The 15925-nt window shown below is 35.6% G+C and overlaps 1 protein-coding gene across 7 annotated transcripts in view; it reads left to right on the forward strand.

The window, feature by feature from the left end:
* LOC145673820 (uncharacterized) overlaps positions 1-15925 on the forward strand; it is a 234519-nt gene that overhangs the window by 161294 nt on the left and 57300 nt on the right. For all 7 annotated transcript variants that reach the window (XM_081743587.1, XM_081743592.1, XM_081743586.1 and 4 more), the window contains one exon: positions 9473-9690. In XM_081743587.1, coding sequence (XP_081599713.1) covers positions 9473-9690 — 218 coding nt within the window. The remainder of the gene's footprint in view (positions 1-9472; positions 9691-15925) is intronic.

Consider the following 15925-nt stretch of genomic DNA (forward strand, 5'->3'; position numbering starts at 1 on the left):
TCAAATTCAAGTTATTTCGTTGTTTCATCTTTTGCCTAAAGCCAAATATTTTGCTTATAGATTACCATGGCACCAGTTAACTGTCAATCAAATTACTGAGAAATAAGCCTATTTTGTTACATCGATTTTTCTGTGATTAGCTAATTTTTCGGAATTTCCTTGTATTTTTGTAAATTTTCTTTTGTTATACACACACATACTTTATAATACAGTGAAACCTCTACTAAGGACACCTCTATAAAGCGGACATCTCTCGTAACGGACATATTTTGTAATCCCCAAACACTGCAATAGGAAAAAACATATTGGCAAACCTCTTTAAAGCGGACACTCTCTAGTACGGACACGGACAGTCTTTTCGGTCTTTTATAAGTATTATTTACCTCCGTATTACGGACACTTTCTCTAGAAACAAGTTAAAAAATATAGTAAAAATTTATTTTTACTAATTCATATATGTGTCACCAAGGAAGCAATGTGACATTTAGCTTCCTCAACTGTCTGCTCAGCAACCCAGATGATGCGTCTATGTTTATCAACACACTAATGTCCTTTGCTTGCATCCCACTCCCACAGCTGTTTTAGACACAAAAGTGATTCACAGTTGCCCACCGTTTGGGATGACATGTTATGCTACTGTCCCTCTGGAATCTCTAACCAAGCAAAAGAATTTTTTTTTTTTTGCCCGCGGGTACGCATACTGTTTCAAAAAAGACACTTCTGGATTGCAATTAACCCACAAATTAAAGCGACATACTGAAAACGTAGTAAGTACTGATAAGTGTAAACTATAGCATCTTATTTCAATGTTGTGCCTCGAACAAAGAGTATTGGATGGCGGAGGATACCGTAACATTTGGTAATATTCGTAAATACACGATTCATGCAAAAAAAAAAAAAAAAAAATTCTGATTACGTATCACCTTGATTGCTAATTTACGTAAGAAAATATTGAAGCCTCTGTAAGGCGGACACCTCTCTATAGCGGACAATTTTTGAATCCCCACGGCTGTCCGCTTTAGAGAGGTTTCACTGTAGCAGAGTTCCAATCTCTGCACAAAGCGTCTTCGAAGCAGCTGTTTCTTGCTACAATCCCCTTGTCTGGCAACACGTCTTTCCTTTTTTTTCCTTCCTTTTGAAATCTTTTAAACAGCAGGCGGTCTATTGTTCCGAAACGTACCAAATACGCTCGAGCTGACGTTTTCTCCGCGTTTTTATTGCTTTCGCTTTTGTGATTAGCCATCCACATTTAAGTACATGGCCAGCGTATTCCAAGCGTACGCATCAGCAATAAATACGCTTTGTAATTGCTCCAAATAGCCGAGTACTTATACCTGTCGTCCAGTGGTCTGTTCTGTTGACAAAATGGAAAGAAATATATTTCTCCCAGTTTCTGTTCATGAAATGCGAGGAGTCTTCCAAACTACGAAAACTACAACAAATTAACCGGTTTAATTTGGTTTGCTTTGATATCTGAAATTTAACATCGGCTAAAGCAAAGGTAGATCCATAGTTTAAAATGAGATAAGACCGACTAGCACCGGGAATTGAAACCTGGACCACATACGTCAGAAGCGAAAGATCTTTGATTCAAACCTTTTCCATGTCTTCGAAACAAGTCATTATAACCGACCAGAGATGGCCAACACATCAACCATGGTCTACTAGTCTACCGGCAATCATGAGAGGTAGCCCACGGTGGTCTGTATCACACTGTCTGTATCAATCAATCTCGACGGACTGATTTCTAGTTTCAGATAACAAATGAACGTTTCTGAGAAAATAAAAATGAATTAATTAGGTTTTTTAAAAATATTTAATTAATTTTATTGTTCATATTTACTTTTACTTTACTGTCCATCACGTCCACATTATTAGTCTATATGTTGTCACTAGTGCTTTCAGAAATGAAAAGTAGCCCTCAAACCTAAGAAAAGCTAGCTACCCCTGTTGTAAACCTATTCAATATTGTTTTATTTTCAGTTCTTACTCTGGTTTGTCAATCAAGCGCTTTAGTGCTTATCTCATGTTATTATAATCAATTTCGAATTCCAAAATTGTATATAGATATTTCATAATTAAAATTTCGAATTTTGAGTTTATGTACAGTTATTTCATACTTACTTTACTTATATATATATATATATATATATATATATATATATATATATATATATATATATATATATATATATATATAGATAGATAGATAGATAGATATAGATATATATATTTATTTATTTATTTTTAGTTTCTACAAGTTTGTCTTTAATTTCTAATTTCTGTCATATGAAATACAATAGTAGTACAACAACAGTACATAGCATTAATATGACAATTTTTTTTTGAAGTTCCACATAATATTTTTATTTTGTGAGTGACTTTTTGACCTTGTTCTAAGATGTATGTGACGGCACTTTGAATTCCGCAGTCGAGAGACTATCAATAATATTCTTGATTGTATTAATTTTTTAAAAACATTAATTTTAAAATTTTAACAATAACTGATAATCGATTTCGATATCATTGATAAGTGAATCTTCATTTTTATGACAAAATCACTATAGAATGTCACACAAATATTAATTTCCTTACTCATCGTTGTTTAGTATGTTTTTCAACTTGTAAATCGAACATTTTTTTATATCAAAATATTCTAGGATTTATTTTAGATAAAAAATGTCATCCATTTTGTGTGTGAATGGGAATGAATTTAAAACATTTATTGCGTTGCCTCTTTGAATGGCAAGGCTTACCCGTTGGAACAAGAATATAAATTGTGTTTTAATTTAAAATATCGTATTAAAATATTTGAACCAAAAGTCACCGCGTTAACCATTATGTTAGTCAGGTTAATTTTCTCCCAAGAACATTTAAGATTATATGTAATAACATTATAATATACTGTATATGTACCCACAATTATATAGCAATCAAATATAAATACTTGTACAATGATTAAATGTGCGCATACAGTATATTAAAATTTTATGGTGTAAAATTCAATTAAATAGCAATGTGCTTGTAATTATAAACCCTGCATTATATCCACCTGCCATTTCGTCCTCTGTCAAGATGTCCACTGGACACTTCCTCCATTAGTTTGGGCTGAAATATTTCCTGCTCTTTTGACCACTCTCAATAATATGTTCTCCTGTTATTTTCTGTGTAAATGATAAGAAGTGACCTAGAAGAGGCCCTGATACCGTATTGTATAGTGAAATTAAGAAGCACTGAGGAATGATTTGAAAGAGGGTTGCCCAAGATGAAATGTTATGGAGAAATGTTGAAAGATTTTTATCAAACATTGGATTGACAACGGTTGTAAATAATAGTTATCATGATTTTATATAATATTTTTGATTCCCCAGATAATACAGATAATTCAAATTAAACAGAGTTGTTAGATTAATTTTTCATCTAGTATAAAGTAACTTATGAATAAAAATCTATTCCCATTGCTTATAGCCTACCTAATTTGCAAATATATTACAGTACAATGTTTTTTGACGCTTCCCCCCTCCCTCAAGTTGTAGAATTCCTCCAAAGATTTTTGAAAATACCTGCAACAAAAGTTAAAAAGTCATGAATATGGTCATCCCCTAGAGTTTTAGATTCCCCTCAAAATCAACAAAACTGGACAAAACACTGCTGGTAGTTATTTTACAACTTTATCTCACAACGCTTTAAGAGCTTCACATAATTCATAGAAATGAATAGTCATCGTTCAAGTCTATGCTTAAAGTTAATGTTCTAATTTGCAGTTATTCATTGAGAACCTAATACTGCAAAATTCTAAACTTCGGAAATGAAAAATCAAGAAAAAGGCTTTGTTTTAAATAGATTATATATCTATATCTATCTACATTATAATTCACAGCGTTATTAATTTAATTAATGCGCTTATCGTAGTTCCAGTATTCGGTTGCAGGGGCGTAAATAAGGACCCCGCATGTGGGGCCCCACTCCATGCTGTCTGCGGGAGAGCCCCCAAGCTTTTAGTTACGCCAGTGTTCGGTTGTGCCATTTATTTGTATGGTTGAAGGAATCAAATTTATGTCAAGATAAATTTGACTTCCAGTCCTTGTTTCGGAGAGTCGCTTGAGTAATCAATCATTACGTCAACGAGAGTACTTAGAGTACCTAGGATCTATGTACTTAGAGTAAATAAAATAATTATTACTTAAACGAGACTACTTCGAGTGTAAGTACAAAAGCTAATTGGAGAAGGCGACACACTAATTGAAAAAGGAGTACAGAAGCCGTGCGCATACTTTACTGCTTTACGCGCATACACCGTGACCAGAAGAATAGTCCCAGCTCCAAACAAGTAGGCTTTGTAGTGAACAAACATTGTGTGCGTGGTTTTTATGGTGGGTTCTCCCTTTTCGTCGCACTTTCGTCATTCCACTGTTATCATCCATCTCTTCATCACTGTTTTCCGTAGCGTCAGTGCATAACGTGAGACGTTAAAGAAAAGAAAGAGAAAGAAGAATTGTCTTTCGTCTGAATGTACGATCTAAAATTGTTGGTTATGATTATTGTTGCAACTTGACAAATAAAATCCCGTTGTAAGAATTTTGATGGATTGAGGAACTGTTCGAGCCGAAAGTTTCAAATCGACGGATGTGTCCTAGTCATCGTACACTTAAAAGTATTGTTTATAAATGAGAGTTCTAAGAAGCAAGCATTTTTTTTCTAGCTTTCGAAACTCTCTCACAATAATTTTGATGGTTTGTGTGAGGCATGTATTTCTGAAGATGATGTACCTTTCCTTACCAATTCCCTTGAAGTGGAAGTGGGATTCGCCTTATGTTTTTATTTCAGCACGACTTTTAGAATGATTCTGAATGAGTAATGAACAGAAACATTTGACACAAAGCCAAATGAGAGAAAAAATCTATTGTGGAAGATATACATCTTTCGTTCTAGGAAGTTGCCCAAGTAGTGTGAGGCAGCAGTCCCTGCATAGGACATAGGATATTATTTCATAAACGTCATATTTGTTTATTTATTGTACCTTTACTGTACAAGACGACTTTCGTCTCTATTCCTACGACGATCGTTGGTATATTTTTCGAGCATGAGAGATATTTGATATTTGTTATTGAAATTTTCAACGAACTTAAAAAGTTCGTTACTGAATTCTCTGTGTCTGTGTGTCTGTCTGTTATTTGCGATTTTTTTTTTCAATTTTGAACCCTGCATTCAATAGAGCATCAAAAACTATCAGAGAAAATTATTAATTTTTTTTGCGTCACTCTTATCGTTCCCGAGATATTGGCCAAAAGATGGCCGACTTCCAGAGATTTAAGGAGCCATATCTCGGGAACCGTAAGTAATGCAGAGATCATATTGGTGTTGATCAATATCTGAAGCAATGGTAAATATTTTGGTACCAAACAGTAACCGGTGGCCACTGTCCAACTTGCCACTGGTTTCCCCAATGGCCAGTTGGCCAGTGACCACCAATTAATATCGGCACCAAAGTGTTTACCATCCTTTTAGGTATTGATTAGCACCAATATCATCTGTCTGTGACTTACTGTTCCCTTGATAATAGCCAAAAAATGGCCAATTTCTTTATATTTAAGGAGCCATAGCTCGGGAACCATAAGTTGTAAAGAGATGACATTGATGTTGATCAATACCTTGTAAGAGGATGGTAAACACAGGGTGTCCAATATACAATGCAACCCGGAGTTTGGGATAGTAGAACTTTTGAATCTGAAGTGATACACAAATAATGATTATACTAAAATGAAGCCTTGTTCATGCATATATTTTTAAGCTAGGAAGCAACGATTGAAGTACACTAGGAATCACACGGTGTTGCCAGATGTAACCGAAGGTGTAAATATATATATATATATATATATATATATATTTTTTTTTGGAAAACATGTAAATTGACTCATAACTCACACGTATGGGTGTTCTGTTGTTAATTTTCAGTTTGTTTAGTTGGAGTATCTTGGAAACTATGGAGCAGAAGAAAGAATTTTTCATTTCCACCGATAACTACTGCCCTGTCGCGACAAAACGCTGTAACTTTGACGGAGCAGTTTTGAGAAAAAGAGCCGTAAAGTCGCTACAGACCGGCTAATTTCCTACTTACATCAAAATTCTCTTTGGTATATTTTCAAAAGTATTTGACTCAGCTCAATGCTGGGCCTGGTGAACATAAATATCGGTGGCGGGAAATTCAAAAATGCTTATAGCGACAAAACAATGTAACTCAAGTTACAGCGTTTTGTCGCGACACGGCAGACTAATCGGATGAGACCTCTGTAAGGGGGAACTAGGGAAATCGTAGTTCTCATAAATTAACACTCTGAATTGGCAACCCTGCTGATGTTTCAGTGCATCAAAACATGTGTTAAGGATCTGTCTACATTATGCAATTCCTGAAAATAATGAAAAATAAACTTTGAAATTGTCATGATAAAATTATTACTTATATGCACCCGGCAACACTGCTATTCATTTCTATGGGGCTATTTAAAGCAAGAGGTATAAAAGAACAATTCTCGAACTATTCAAGACCTTGAAATGAACATTCGCAGTGCCACTGAGAACATTAACACTTCTAATCTTCGTAAAGTTACTGCCAACCTGGTGAAACGTGTGAACCAGTGTTGGAATCAAAACAGGGGACACTCACAGCATCCGCTGTAGAGCTGGTAACTCATTTCTGATAGTAGCAATGTTGCCGGGTGCATGTAAGTAAACGTTTTGTCGTGATAATTTCAAAGTGTGTTTTTCATTGTTTTCAGGAATTGCATAATGTAGACAGATCCGTAACACATCTTTTGATGCACTGAAACATCAGCAAAGTTGCCAATTCAGAGTGTTAATTTATGAAAACTACGATTTTCCTAGTTCCCCTTTACAGAGGTCTCATCCGATTAGTTATCGGTGGAAATGAAAAAAAATATATATATTTTTTCTGCTCCATAGTTTCCAAGCCACTCCAACTAAACAAACTGAAAATTAACGACAGAACATCCATACGTGTGAGTTATGAGTCAATTTACATGTTTTGCAACAAAAAAAAAAAAAAAAAAAAAAGAAGAAGAAGAAGAAGAAGAAGAAGAAAAAATTACACCTTTGGTTACATCTGGCAACACTGTGTGGTTCCTAGTGTACTTGAATCGTTGCTTCCTAGTTTAAGAATATATGCATGAACAAAGCTTCATTTTGGTATAACCATTATTCGTGTATCACTTCAGATTCAAAAGTTCTACTATCCCAAACTCCGGGTTGCATTGTATATTGGACACTCTGTATTTTGGTACCGAATAGTAACCTGTGGCTACTGTCTAACTTGCCAATGATTTGGACAATAGCCAGTTGACCAGTGGTCACCAATCATTATCTGTACCAAAATGTTTACCATACCCTTAGGTATTGACTAACACCAATATCATCTCTCGGTGACTTACCGTTCCCGAGATATTGGCCAAAAAGTGGCCGACTTCCAGAGATTTAAGGAGCCATAGCTCGGGAACCGTAAGTCATAGAGAAATCATATTGGTGTTGATCAATATCTGAAAGGATGGTAAATATTTTGGTACCAAACAGAAACCGGTGGCCACTGTCCAACTGGCCACTGGTTTGGCCAAGGGCCAGTTGGCCAGTGGCCACCAATTAATATCGGCACCAAGTGTTTACCATCCTCTTAGGTATTGATTAACACCAATATCATCTCCCTGTGACTTACCGTTTCCTTGATAATGGCTAATTTCTGGATATTTAAGGAGCCATAGCTCGGGAACCATATGTTGTAGAGAGATGATATTGATTTTGATCAACATCTAAAAGGATGGTAAATATTTTGGCACCAAACAGTAACCGGTGGCCACCGTCCCATTGGCTTGGCCGGTGTCCAGTTGTATAGTGGCCATCAATGATTATCGGTACGAAAATGTTTAACATTCTATTAGGGATTGATTAACACCAATATCATCTCTCTATGACTCACCATTCCCGTGATATTGGCCAAAAGATAGTTCCGATTTCGGGATATTTAAGGAGCCAAATCTCGGGAACCATAAGTCACTCAGAAATCATATTGGTGTTGGTCAATACCTAAGAGCCACTGATTAATTGTCTACTGGCCACCGTTGCCCAGATATTGGCTAAAAAATTTCGAATTTCTAGATATTTAAGCAGCCATATCTCGAGAACTGTAAGTCACAGAGAGATGATAATTTGCTAATTTTTGCTATCAAAAGAAGAAGATATGGACAAAAAGATTTACTTTTACATCTAGGAACAATGATATTTATCCTTCCTGCTCTCTCTCTCCATTCTTTTTAAGTTGGTTCTGGCAATGCTCTTGGAGCATTCTCAACTGGTTGTTTATGAATACCTGTCAAACTCGCCTACGATGTTCTGGGAATAGAAACAACAGAGTTAGATAAAAATTGTACGTGTCCGCTTCCCTGTATTTGTGATCCTTAAGAACAACAGATCATGAAGATAATAGGAAAAAGAAGAAACAGCATGCATGTCCATCTTATTCGGCACTCCGATTGGATCACCGTGCTGATAGAGGGAAAGGCAGAAGGAAAACCAGGAAGACGAAGACCAAGGATAGAATATCTAGATGCAGTTACGAAGAAGAGATATTATCAAAGTATAAAACAGCTTTCCTAAGGGAGAGAAAAGTTTTAAAATTTCCATATTGCCCACCAACCTATGGTTGAGGAAAATAGGAAGAAGATTCTATGTATTAGTGAGTCTTGCGAGAAATTTGCATTGCTAGACAGAGCAGTTGCACGGTAGGTAAAAGCCTCCTATGAGAACCTCCAATTCTCGGAGACATGCCTGGGCCGGACCTCTGTAGTGTTAGGGAAAAGGAAGTGCAGGTTGTACGTTGCTGGATACTGATCGAAACCAGACGGTTCGTAAGTTTAGCCCGAACTACATAATTATTGGTTACACTTTTGCTTCATATTATCAAAGCAATAGGCAGCTGCATTTGGAAACGTCCAGTAACTATATCGAAAGACAAGTACAGTTTCACAGAAATATCTCCTCTCTGTAAATAAATAGCCGCCACTATTAAATTTCCAAACTAGGTATATACATATATGCAAATAGTTACAATAAAAGGAACTCTCGTGCAAAATATAAAGCTTAAAACATATGGTAGCAACATGATTCTACACCATAATATCCCTAATAATAATAATAATAATAATAATAATAATAATAATAATAATAATAATAATAATCTGTTGTTAATGTCTTAATTGTGAAGCTCAGTAAAGAGCTCACCTTAAATAAAAGGCAATCTTGTACAAGTTGTTATCAGTATGAACTATTTCCAAATGATAATGGTAATCAAAGTAAATTTTATTATCCCTCGTGAAATTTTAAAATAATTTTATGTTAACCTGATAGAAAATAGGCCTCCGTTAGATATGTATGGCAACTTTCTGTACGTACTTCCATTTCATTTTAGATGGTGCAAGTTTGAAGCAAGCGTCCGATATGTTTAAAATACCTAAAACTGTCTTATGGAGAAGAGTGCAGAAAGATATGGAAGTAAACGATTCAGGGGGAAACTATTTGTACAAGAGGGCTAAATTGAAGCAAACTTATGGTCCGGAAGAAAGGGAAGCTGCAGTCAAAGCATTGGAACGAGGAGAAAATCTTAGCAGCGTCTCTCAGAAGTTCCAGGTATGATAAACATGTTTTTTGTTGTATTTTTTGGAAGTACAGTAGTTTCTCACTAATCTGTCAGATATCAGTCATCACAGTCATGAACATGCGTGACATTCAGAAATCGCCAGGTTACATGTAATAATATATATATATATATATATATATATATATATATATATATATATATATATATATATATATATATATATATATGTGTGTGTGTGTGTGTGTGTGTGTGTGTGTGTGTGTGTGTAATGATAAATAGTAATTGTATTGAAAAAATGTAGGGTTGTTTTGTGTTTCTTAACCTGGAATGGAAAAGAACCTACGAGAAAACAATAGATTACTGGACCTAGCGGAGAAGCACACAGACGAATTTTAGAGTTCACTGTCCTTAAATGCATCCATGTTTCACAAAAATAAAAACTTCAACATAACGTTTTATTCTGAAAATACAGCTATGTTACTTTCATTTTCCCCAATTTTGCATTTCAGCAATCCTGCTAAGCATTTTATACCTGCTTTATCGAATTATATATATACACAGGGTGTTAATGAACTATACCGACAAACTTTAAGAGGTGATTCCTCACATCAAAATAAGAGAAAAGGTTCATATGGACCTATGGTGAAAACTGCAAAATTTCATAGCTAGAGCTGTCCAAAATCACGAAAAAGCCAAGTTTCAAGAGGTCCTATTTCGAATTCGAGAGACTGTGGATGGTGGTTCTTATCAACGTAAAGGAAGACACGCATACGCAATCAAAAAATGCATATTTCATTAATGTTCAATAGATGTACGGATTATTCCCTGCGGGGTGAAGTTTCCAGACATGCCATTAACGGAACTTTGAAATATGCTCTGATTTTATGATTGGTCTGACGTAGGCAAACGATAAGCCTTGATAGCAGTGAACACGAAATCCTTTGGCGCGATGTCGGAAGTGTTAAGAATCGTCAGCAGCACGGTCTCTCTACTCGGGAAAACGCGTGCTGCCATATTTTCTTTCACGCTTATAAGTGAAGAAAATGTGAAATATACCGTGACGAAATACATCGCATTACACGTTATTCTGAACACACACACACACACACGCACGCACAAAAAAAAAAAAAAAAAAAAAGCTGCCGGTTCCTAACACTTCCGACTTTCCTCCGAAGCATTGGATGCCCATTGTTGTCAAGGCTTACCTCCTGCCTACTTTGGACCCTCCTTGAAATCAAAGTATATCTGAAAACTATTGAGAGCATATCTGAAAATTACACCCTGTAGGGAATATCCTGTACACCTATTGAAAATTGATGAAATATGATGCACTTGTGGATTTGTATATGCGTGGCTTCCTTTACGCTGATAAGGACCACGATCCACAGTTTTTGGAATTCGAAATATGGCTTGTTGAAATTTAGCTTTTTCGCGATTCCGGACAGCCTAGCTCTGAAACTATGCACTTTTCTCCATAGGTGCATATTAATTTTTTCTCTTATTTTGATGTGAGGAATCACCTCTTACAGTTTGTCGGTATAGTTCATATATATATGGGTAATTCGCAAAATAGGGGAAAATTGCAGTCTCCAGTTAATATTTTTTAAACCAATGACACTAATTGCTCAAAAATTGAAATATATGTGTAATTCAGTTCCTTCAACAATACCATGTACATTTCTTCCTCAAAATGTACTATTTGTAGAAAATAGCTTGGTACGAAATTTAAAAGAAAATGGAGAATGTCATTAGCATAGCTGTAACCAACTAAATTTTCACGGTTTTTCGTTCTTACAAAGTAGCTGTTTGTATCCGTACTCCTTTGATATTAATCGACGATTATGATATTTGTTGGTATAGGCGATGTTCAATTTTTAGGCGATTTTTAGGCGATGTTCAACTTTACTGAGCTTCAAACATAGCTTCGAGTCTTAATGTATTCTTATTTTACAGACTTTAAAAATTTTGTTCCCATTTCTGCAGTCGTCAGCAAAGGCGCATTTTAAATTGATATGCCGTTCGCTGGAAAGAGAAATATGACCTGACAATCGTGCGACTAGAACGGTTTTCGTGTGTCATTTGTTGGTCAGTGCAGTTGGAGGGAAACTGTTGCCCAAGATAGACGTTACATAAGTATTTGTATGATTTTCCGACAGGGTGGCAAAATAGATTGTCAATAGTGTGGAGACTGTGGAAATCAAAGTATTTATTAAATCAGTGCGATATTGTTTCTGTAAATTAATACATTAGGAACTTAAGGTATTCAAGTAATGTATTTAATAATTTGTGGAAGGGGTTGTTGTACAAGCTCGATTAAATGCAATTTCGTCATGAGCATGGAAATTTTGGCGTTAATTTATATTCTCTTGTAGTTTATTTAATTTGAGGTTTATTATTGCTTTCCTGAGAGTATTATTTGTTTTTTAAAATAAACTTGCCTTGTTACGTGATTCACAAGTGATTGACAGGCACGTACCCGAAATTGTTTTGGGGGAGGGTCCAGAACTTTACCTGCGGATTCTAATTCATAGTAGGAGTTTAAATTACATAGAAAATGTTGACTAAATTTTAATTCGATGAATTTTAATTTTCAAAACTAGCGGGATCAAGAGAGAGGAGTCAAGCCGGGTAGTGGGGATTATACCCAAAGAAAACCATTTAGGTGTTTTCGGCTTATATCTGAGTTTTTTATGAAAGCTCTTTTCTATTAGCACATGACAAAGAATGTCTGTTTGCTTTGTGTTTGAAGTTGTATTAAAACAGAGTTAAAGGTTAAGGTGTAGTGTCCATGTAGCCAGTGAATTGCACACTATGTACTGTACAAAGGAGCATTTAAGTACCAAATTTCACAAAATTAAATCCCCACGTTAAGCGGGTTTGCATATCCAGGCTCCTAACTATGAAAACATTTACGCTCAGTCCAACCTCAATCATTTCACGAATTCAACCTGTTTTACGTATGTTATTAGGACATAATATCGATTGTGATTTATTCTAAAAACACTTTTATACATTGCAAGAGCTGTAACGTCCAAATATTTACTGAGAACTCATAGTCGTATCGGAATAAACAAAAGCGAATATGGAACAGTAAACTGCTTTCACAAAAGGAAAATGAATAGGTGCAAAAGACCTGCAAAACGGTCGAGTGGTTTGGATCGATACACTATCAATCACATGTTTGTAAGTTCAAACCCTGTAGCAAGTTGTTTCTTTTTTAAGTGTCTTCCTATTTTTATCCGGAGGCTGAAAATATTTCTTTGAGTAACTCATTGAAAACTTCTTTTGTTTCAAATTCGATTAGAACGGAACGTTATATAAATTGCGAATCTTAAATCCATAGCTAAAAAAATTAAGTATACTCACTACTCCATTATCCTCTGATTTGTAACGAAAAACTATTTATAAACAGTGGTGACTTCAGAAAATTATTCTCGGGGGGAATTTCAATATGCGGGTGGAGGGCAAACATTGGAAGTCCAAATTGAGCGCGATCGAATATATGGTCCTGAAGGCGGAAATTTCTTAGCTCGAGAGGGGTCTCAAATTCTCCCTCAGATCACGTCCTGAAAGCATCATTGCTTAAAAGCTTTTCGTAACAAATATAATATTACACTTGTTTCTCGTTCTACATTTAGAATTGGTAAAATCATAACTTATAGAGGATTATAATAAAAGCATAAAAATTACAATACCGATCATGTATAAATTATCCTGTAAGTTACCAACTTTGGGTCAGATTAAAACTCAAATATTTGTTTTCGGATTGCACTTAGAAGTAAGTCCTGTCTATATAATCCTGATTGGAAAGCCATGTTTAACACTAATTAATTAATCAATATTTATACGAATATTTTTTTTATTTTACTATTTTTACTATTCAATATTATATACACTTCATTTCCAAAATCAAAATCTCGAAAATGTATATTGTACGAGTGCAGACTCGCAAATAAATGATTATTTATCATATATATTGGTCTCTATTCGAAATTCTATTTAATCGAATCCGACAGGAACACAAACAGAAACATCGAGAACAGGTGAAAAAAGAGAGAGAAAAAGACGTTGTACCCGGCGGGGAGTCGAAGTAGGTTCGAATGGTGCTTTACAAGCCGAACGCCTTAGACCACTCGGCTATGGTAACAACTAGTGATTGTAGCAAAGGCTTCGAGTAGTAGTTCTTATTACAGAATAACATTTTTCTATTGCCTAAAATGTAAACCTAATTTACTTTGATATAATATATCTATTAATTTGTTACATGAACACGTTTTCGTTACTTAGATGAATGATGTATGTTGTTGATATAGATTCTATTACACATTCTTTCGTAAATATTATAGAAAGTATCAGGGTTATTTATGATCTTTCATGGAAATTGACTGGCGCATGCGCAGTACACAGACAGTTCAATCGGAAGGCGAGGAAGGAAAATGAAATGAAATCTTTAAGTTTTACGTCCCACAGTTAGGCCGGCTAGGCTAAAGGAGACGGTGATTATGAAAAATGAATGAAATGGTGGAATGAAGAAAGTGGGGGGAAACGGGAGAACCCCGAGAAAACCCACGCACACGGTGTTTGTCCACCACAAAGTTCACTTGGCGTGGGGTGGGATCAAACCCAGGACCCCAAGCACCAGAGGTGAACGCTCTACCACTGAGCCACCGCGGCCCCGGCGAGGAAGGAAACGCTAACAGACTGTTAGAATGTTTCATCGCTATGAAGTATAAAGAATAGCTAAAATGTATTTTACGCTTGTTATTGCGTAAAGAATCACCAGGTTAATGTTTGTCCAAGTTCTCACTAATCAACTGGACTCATGAAAAATAATTAATATTGTCATTACTGCACAATATGAAGAATAAAGAACGTATATTACACCAAATTGTTCTCGAATTCGAACTTAGCTAAGGAAGGGACAATAAACAAAATGTGATTTATTCATTAGAATTGAGATAATTCGATGAAACTAGAAATTACACAATCAAAAGGAAAAATATCGTTAAAAAGACAATAATACTTTTATCCGAGATGTGAAATAAAGTTATTAATTAACTGAAATGAAAGTAATATTGGGCATGATATAGAGTAAGGAAAAAAAGTAAATGTATTCTTAGAAACGTTCAAAGTAAATTCACAAATACTTTTTGAAGATATACTACTCTTCCTTTACGTTTTAACGAACTAATAAGTAAACAAACAAAGGAAAAGAATGAAGAACGAAAGTATTGCTCTTGAAAAAAATATAATAAATAAATGAAACTTAAATAAATGTTTACACAAAAAATAACACACTAGTACTTCGTGTAGTCACCTCCAGAGTCAGTAATTTCGTGTAGTCACCTCCAGAGTCAGTAACTTCGTGTAGTCACCTCCAGAGTCAGTATTTTCTTGAAGTCTGGAGGGGATACTAGATACAAGTCTCGAGCAATATGACGGTGTGTCACGAAAATGTTGCCACAGTTCCATAACATGAATTTGAAGAAACGTTTGGTCTCTGTCTTCACGTCTCTCTTCCCATTCTTGCACATGTAGGCCCACAGATGTTCATTTGGGTTCAAATCTGGGGATAGAGGGGGTCACTCAATACAAATTAACTCTGGATGTTCATTTAGCCACTCTCGTGTTTGCCGGGAAGTGTGAACAGCACTGTTGTCATGCATAAATATATATTCTTCCTGTTCGGGGAAGTTTCTTTCTAAGGATGGTAACAACGTATTTTCGAGGATATTAATGTAAACACTGCTGTTCATTCTCTCAGGCACTGCAACTAAATCTCCAGGATCAGCAGCCGTGATGTATCCCCAAAAGTGTGCTGATATTCGTCCTGAACAAGAAGTTCTGATAATATTTTGTTCAGCATACCTGGTTCCGCGCGGTCTATACAATATAACTCTGAATTGTTGGTTAGACTTGAAAATCTTCTCGTCGGTCCAGATGACTAAGTCCCAATATGACTGAGGTTGGGTTATATTATTCTGTGCCCATTCCATTCGTCTGGCCTTGTGAGTTTCAGTCAGGAGAGTCTTCCTAGCTGGTCTTGAACAGTGTAGACCAGCCCCCAATAATCTTCTTCTTATTGTTTCGTGAGAACAATTATATTCTCTGGCTTTGTCCAAGAGGATTGACGTGTGGCATAGAGGTCTGTTGATTACTTCTGTAACTAAAGCTTGATCTTGAGCTGAAGTTGTCACTTTTGGCCTTCCACTTCTTGACCGAGACCTGAACCATTCACCACCTTCTTCATGTCGCTGAACCCAT

The sequence above is a fragment of the Thermobia domestica genome, chromosome 17, assembly GCF_964235325.1.
Source record: "Thermobia domestica chromosome 17, izTheDome1.hap1.1, whole genome shotgun sequence".
NCBI classification, from domain to species: domain Eukaryota; kingdom Metazoa; phylum Arthropoda; class Insecta; order Zygentoma; family Lepismatidae; genus Thermobia; species Thermobia domestica.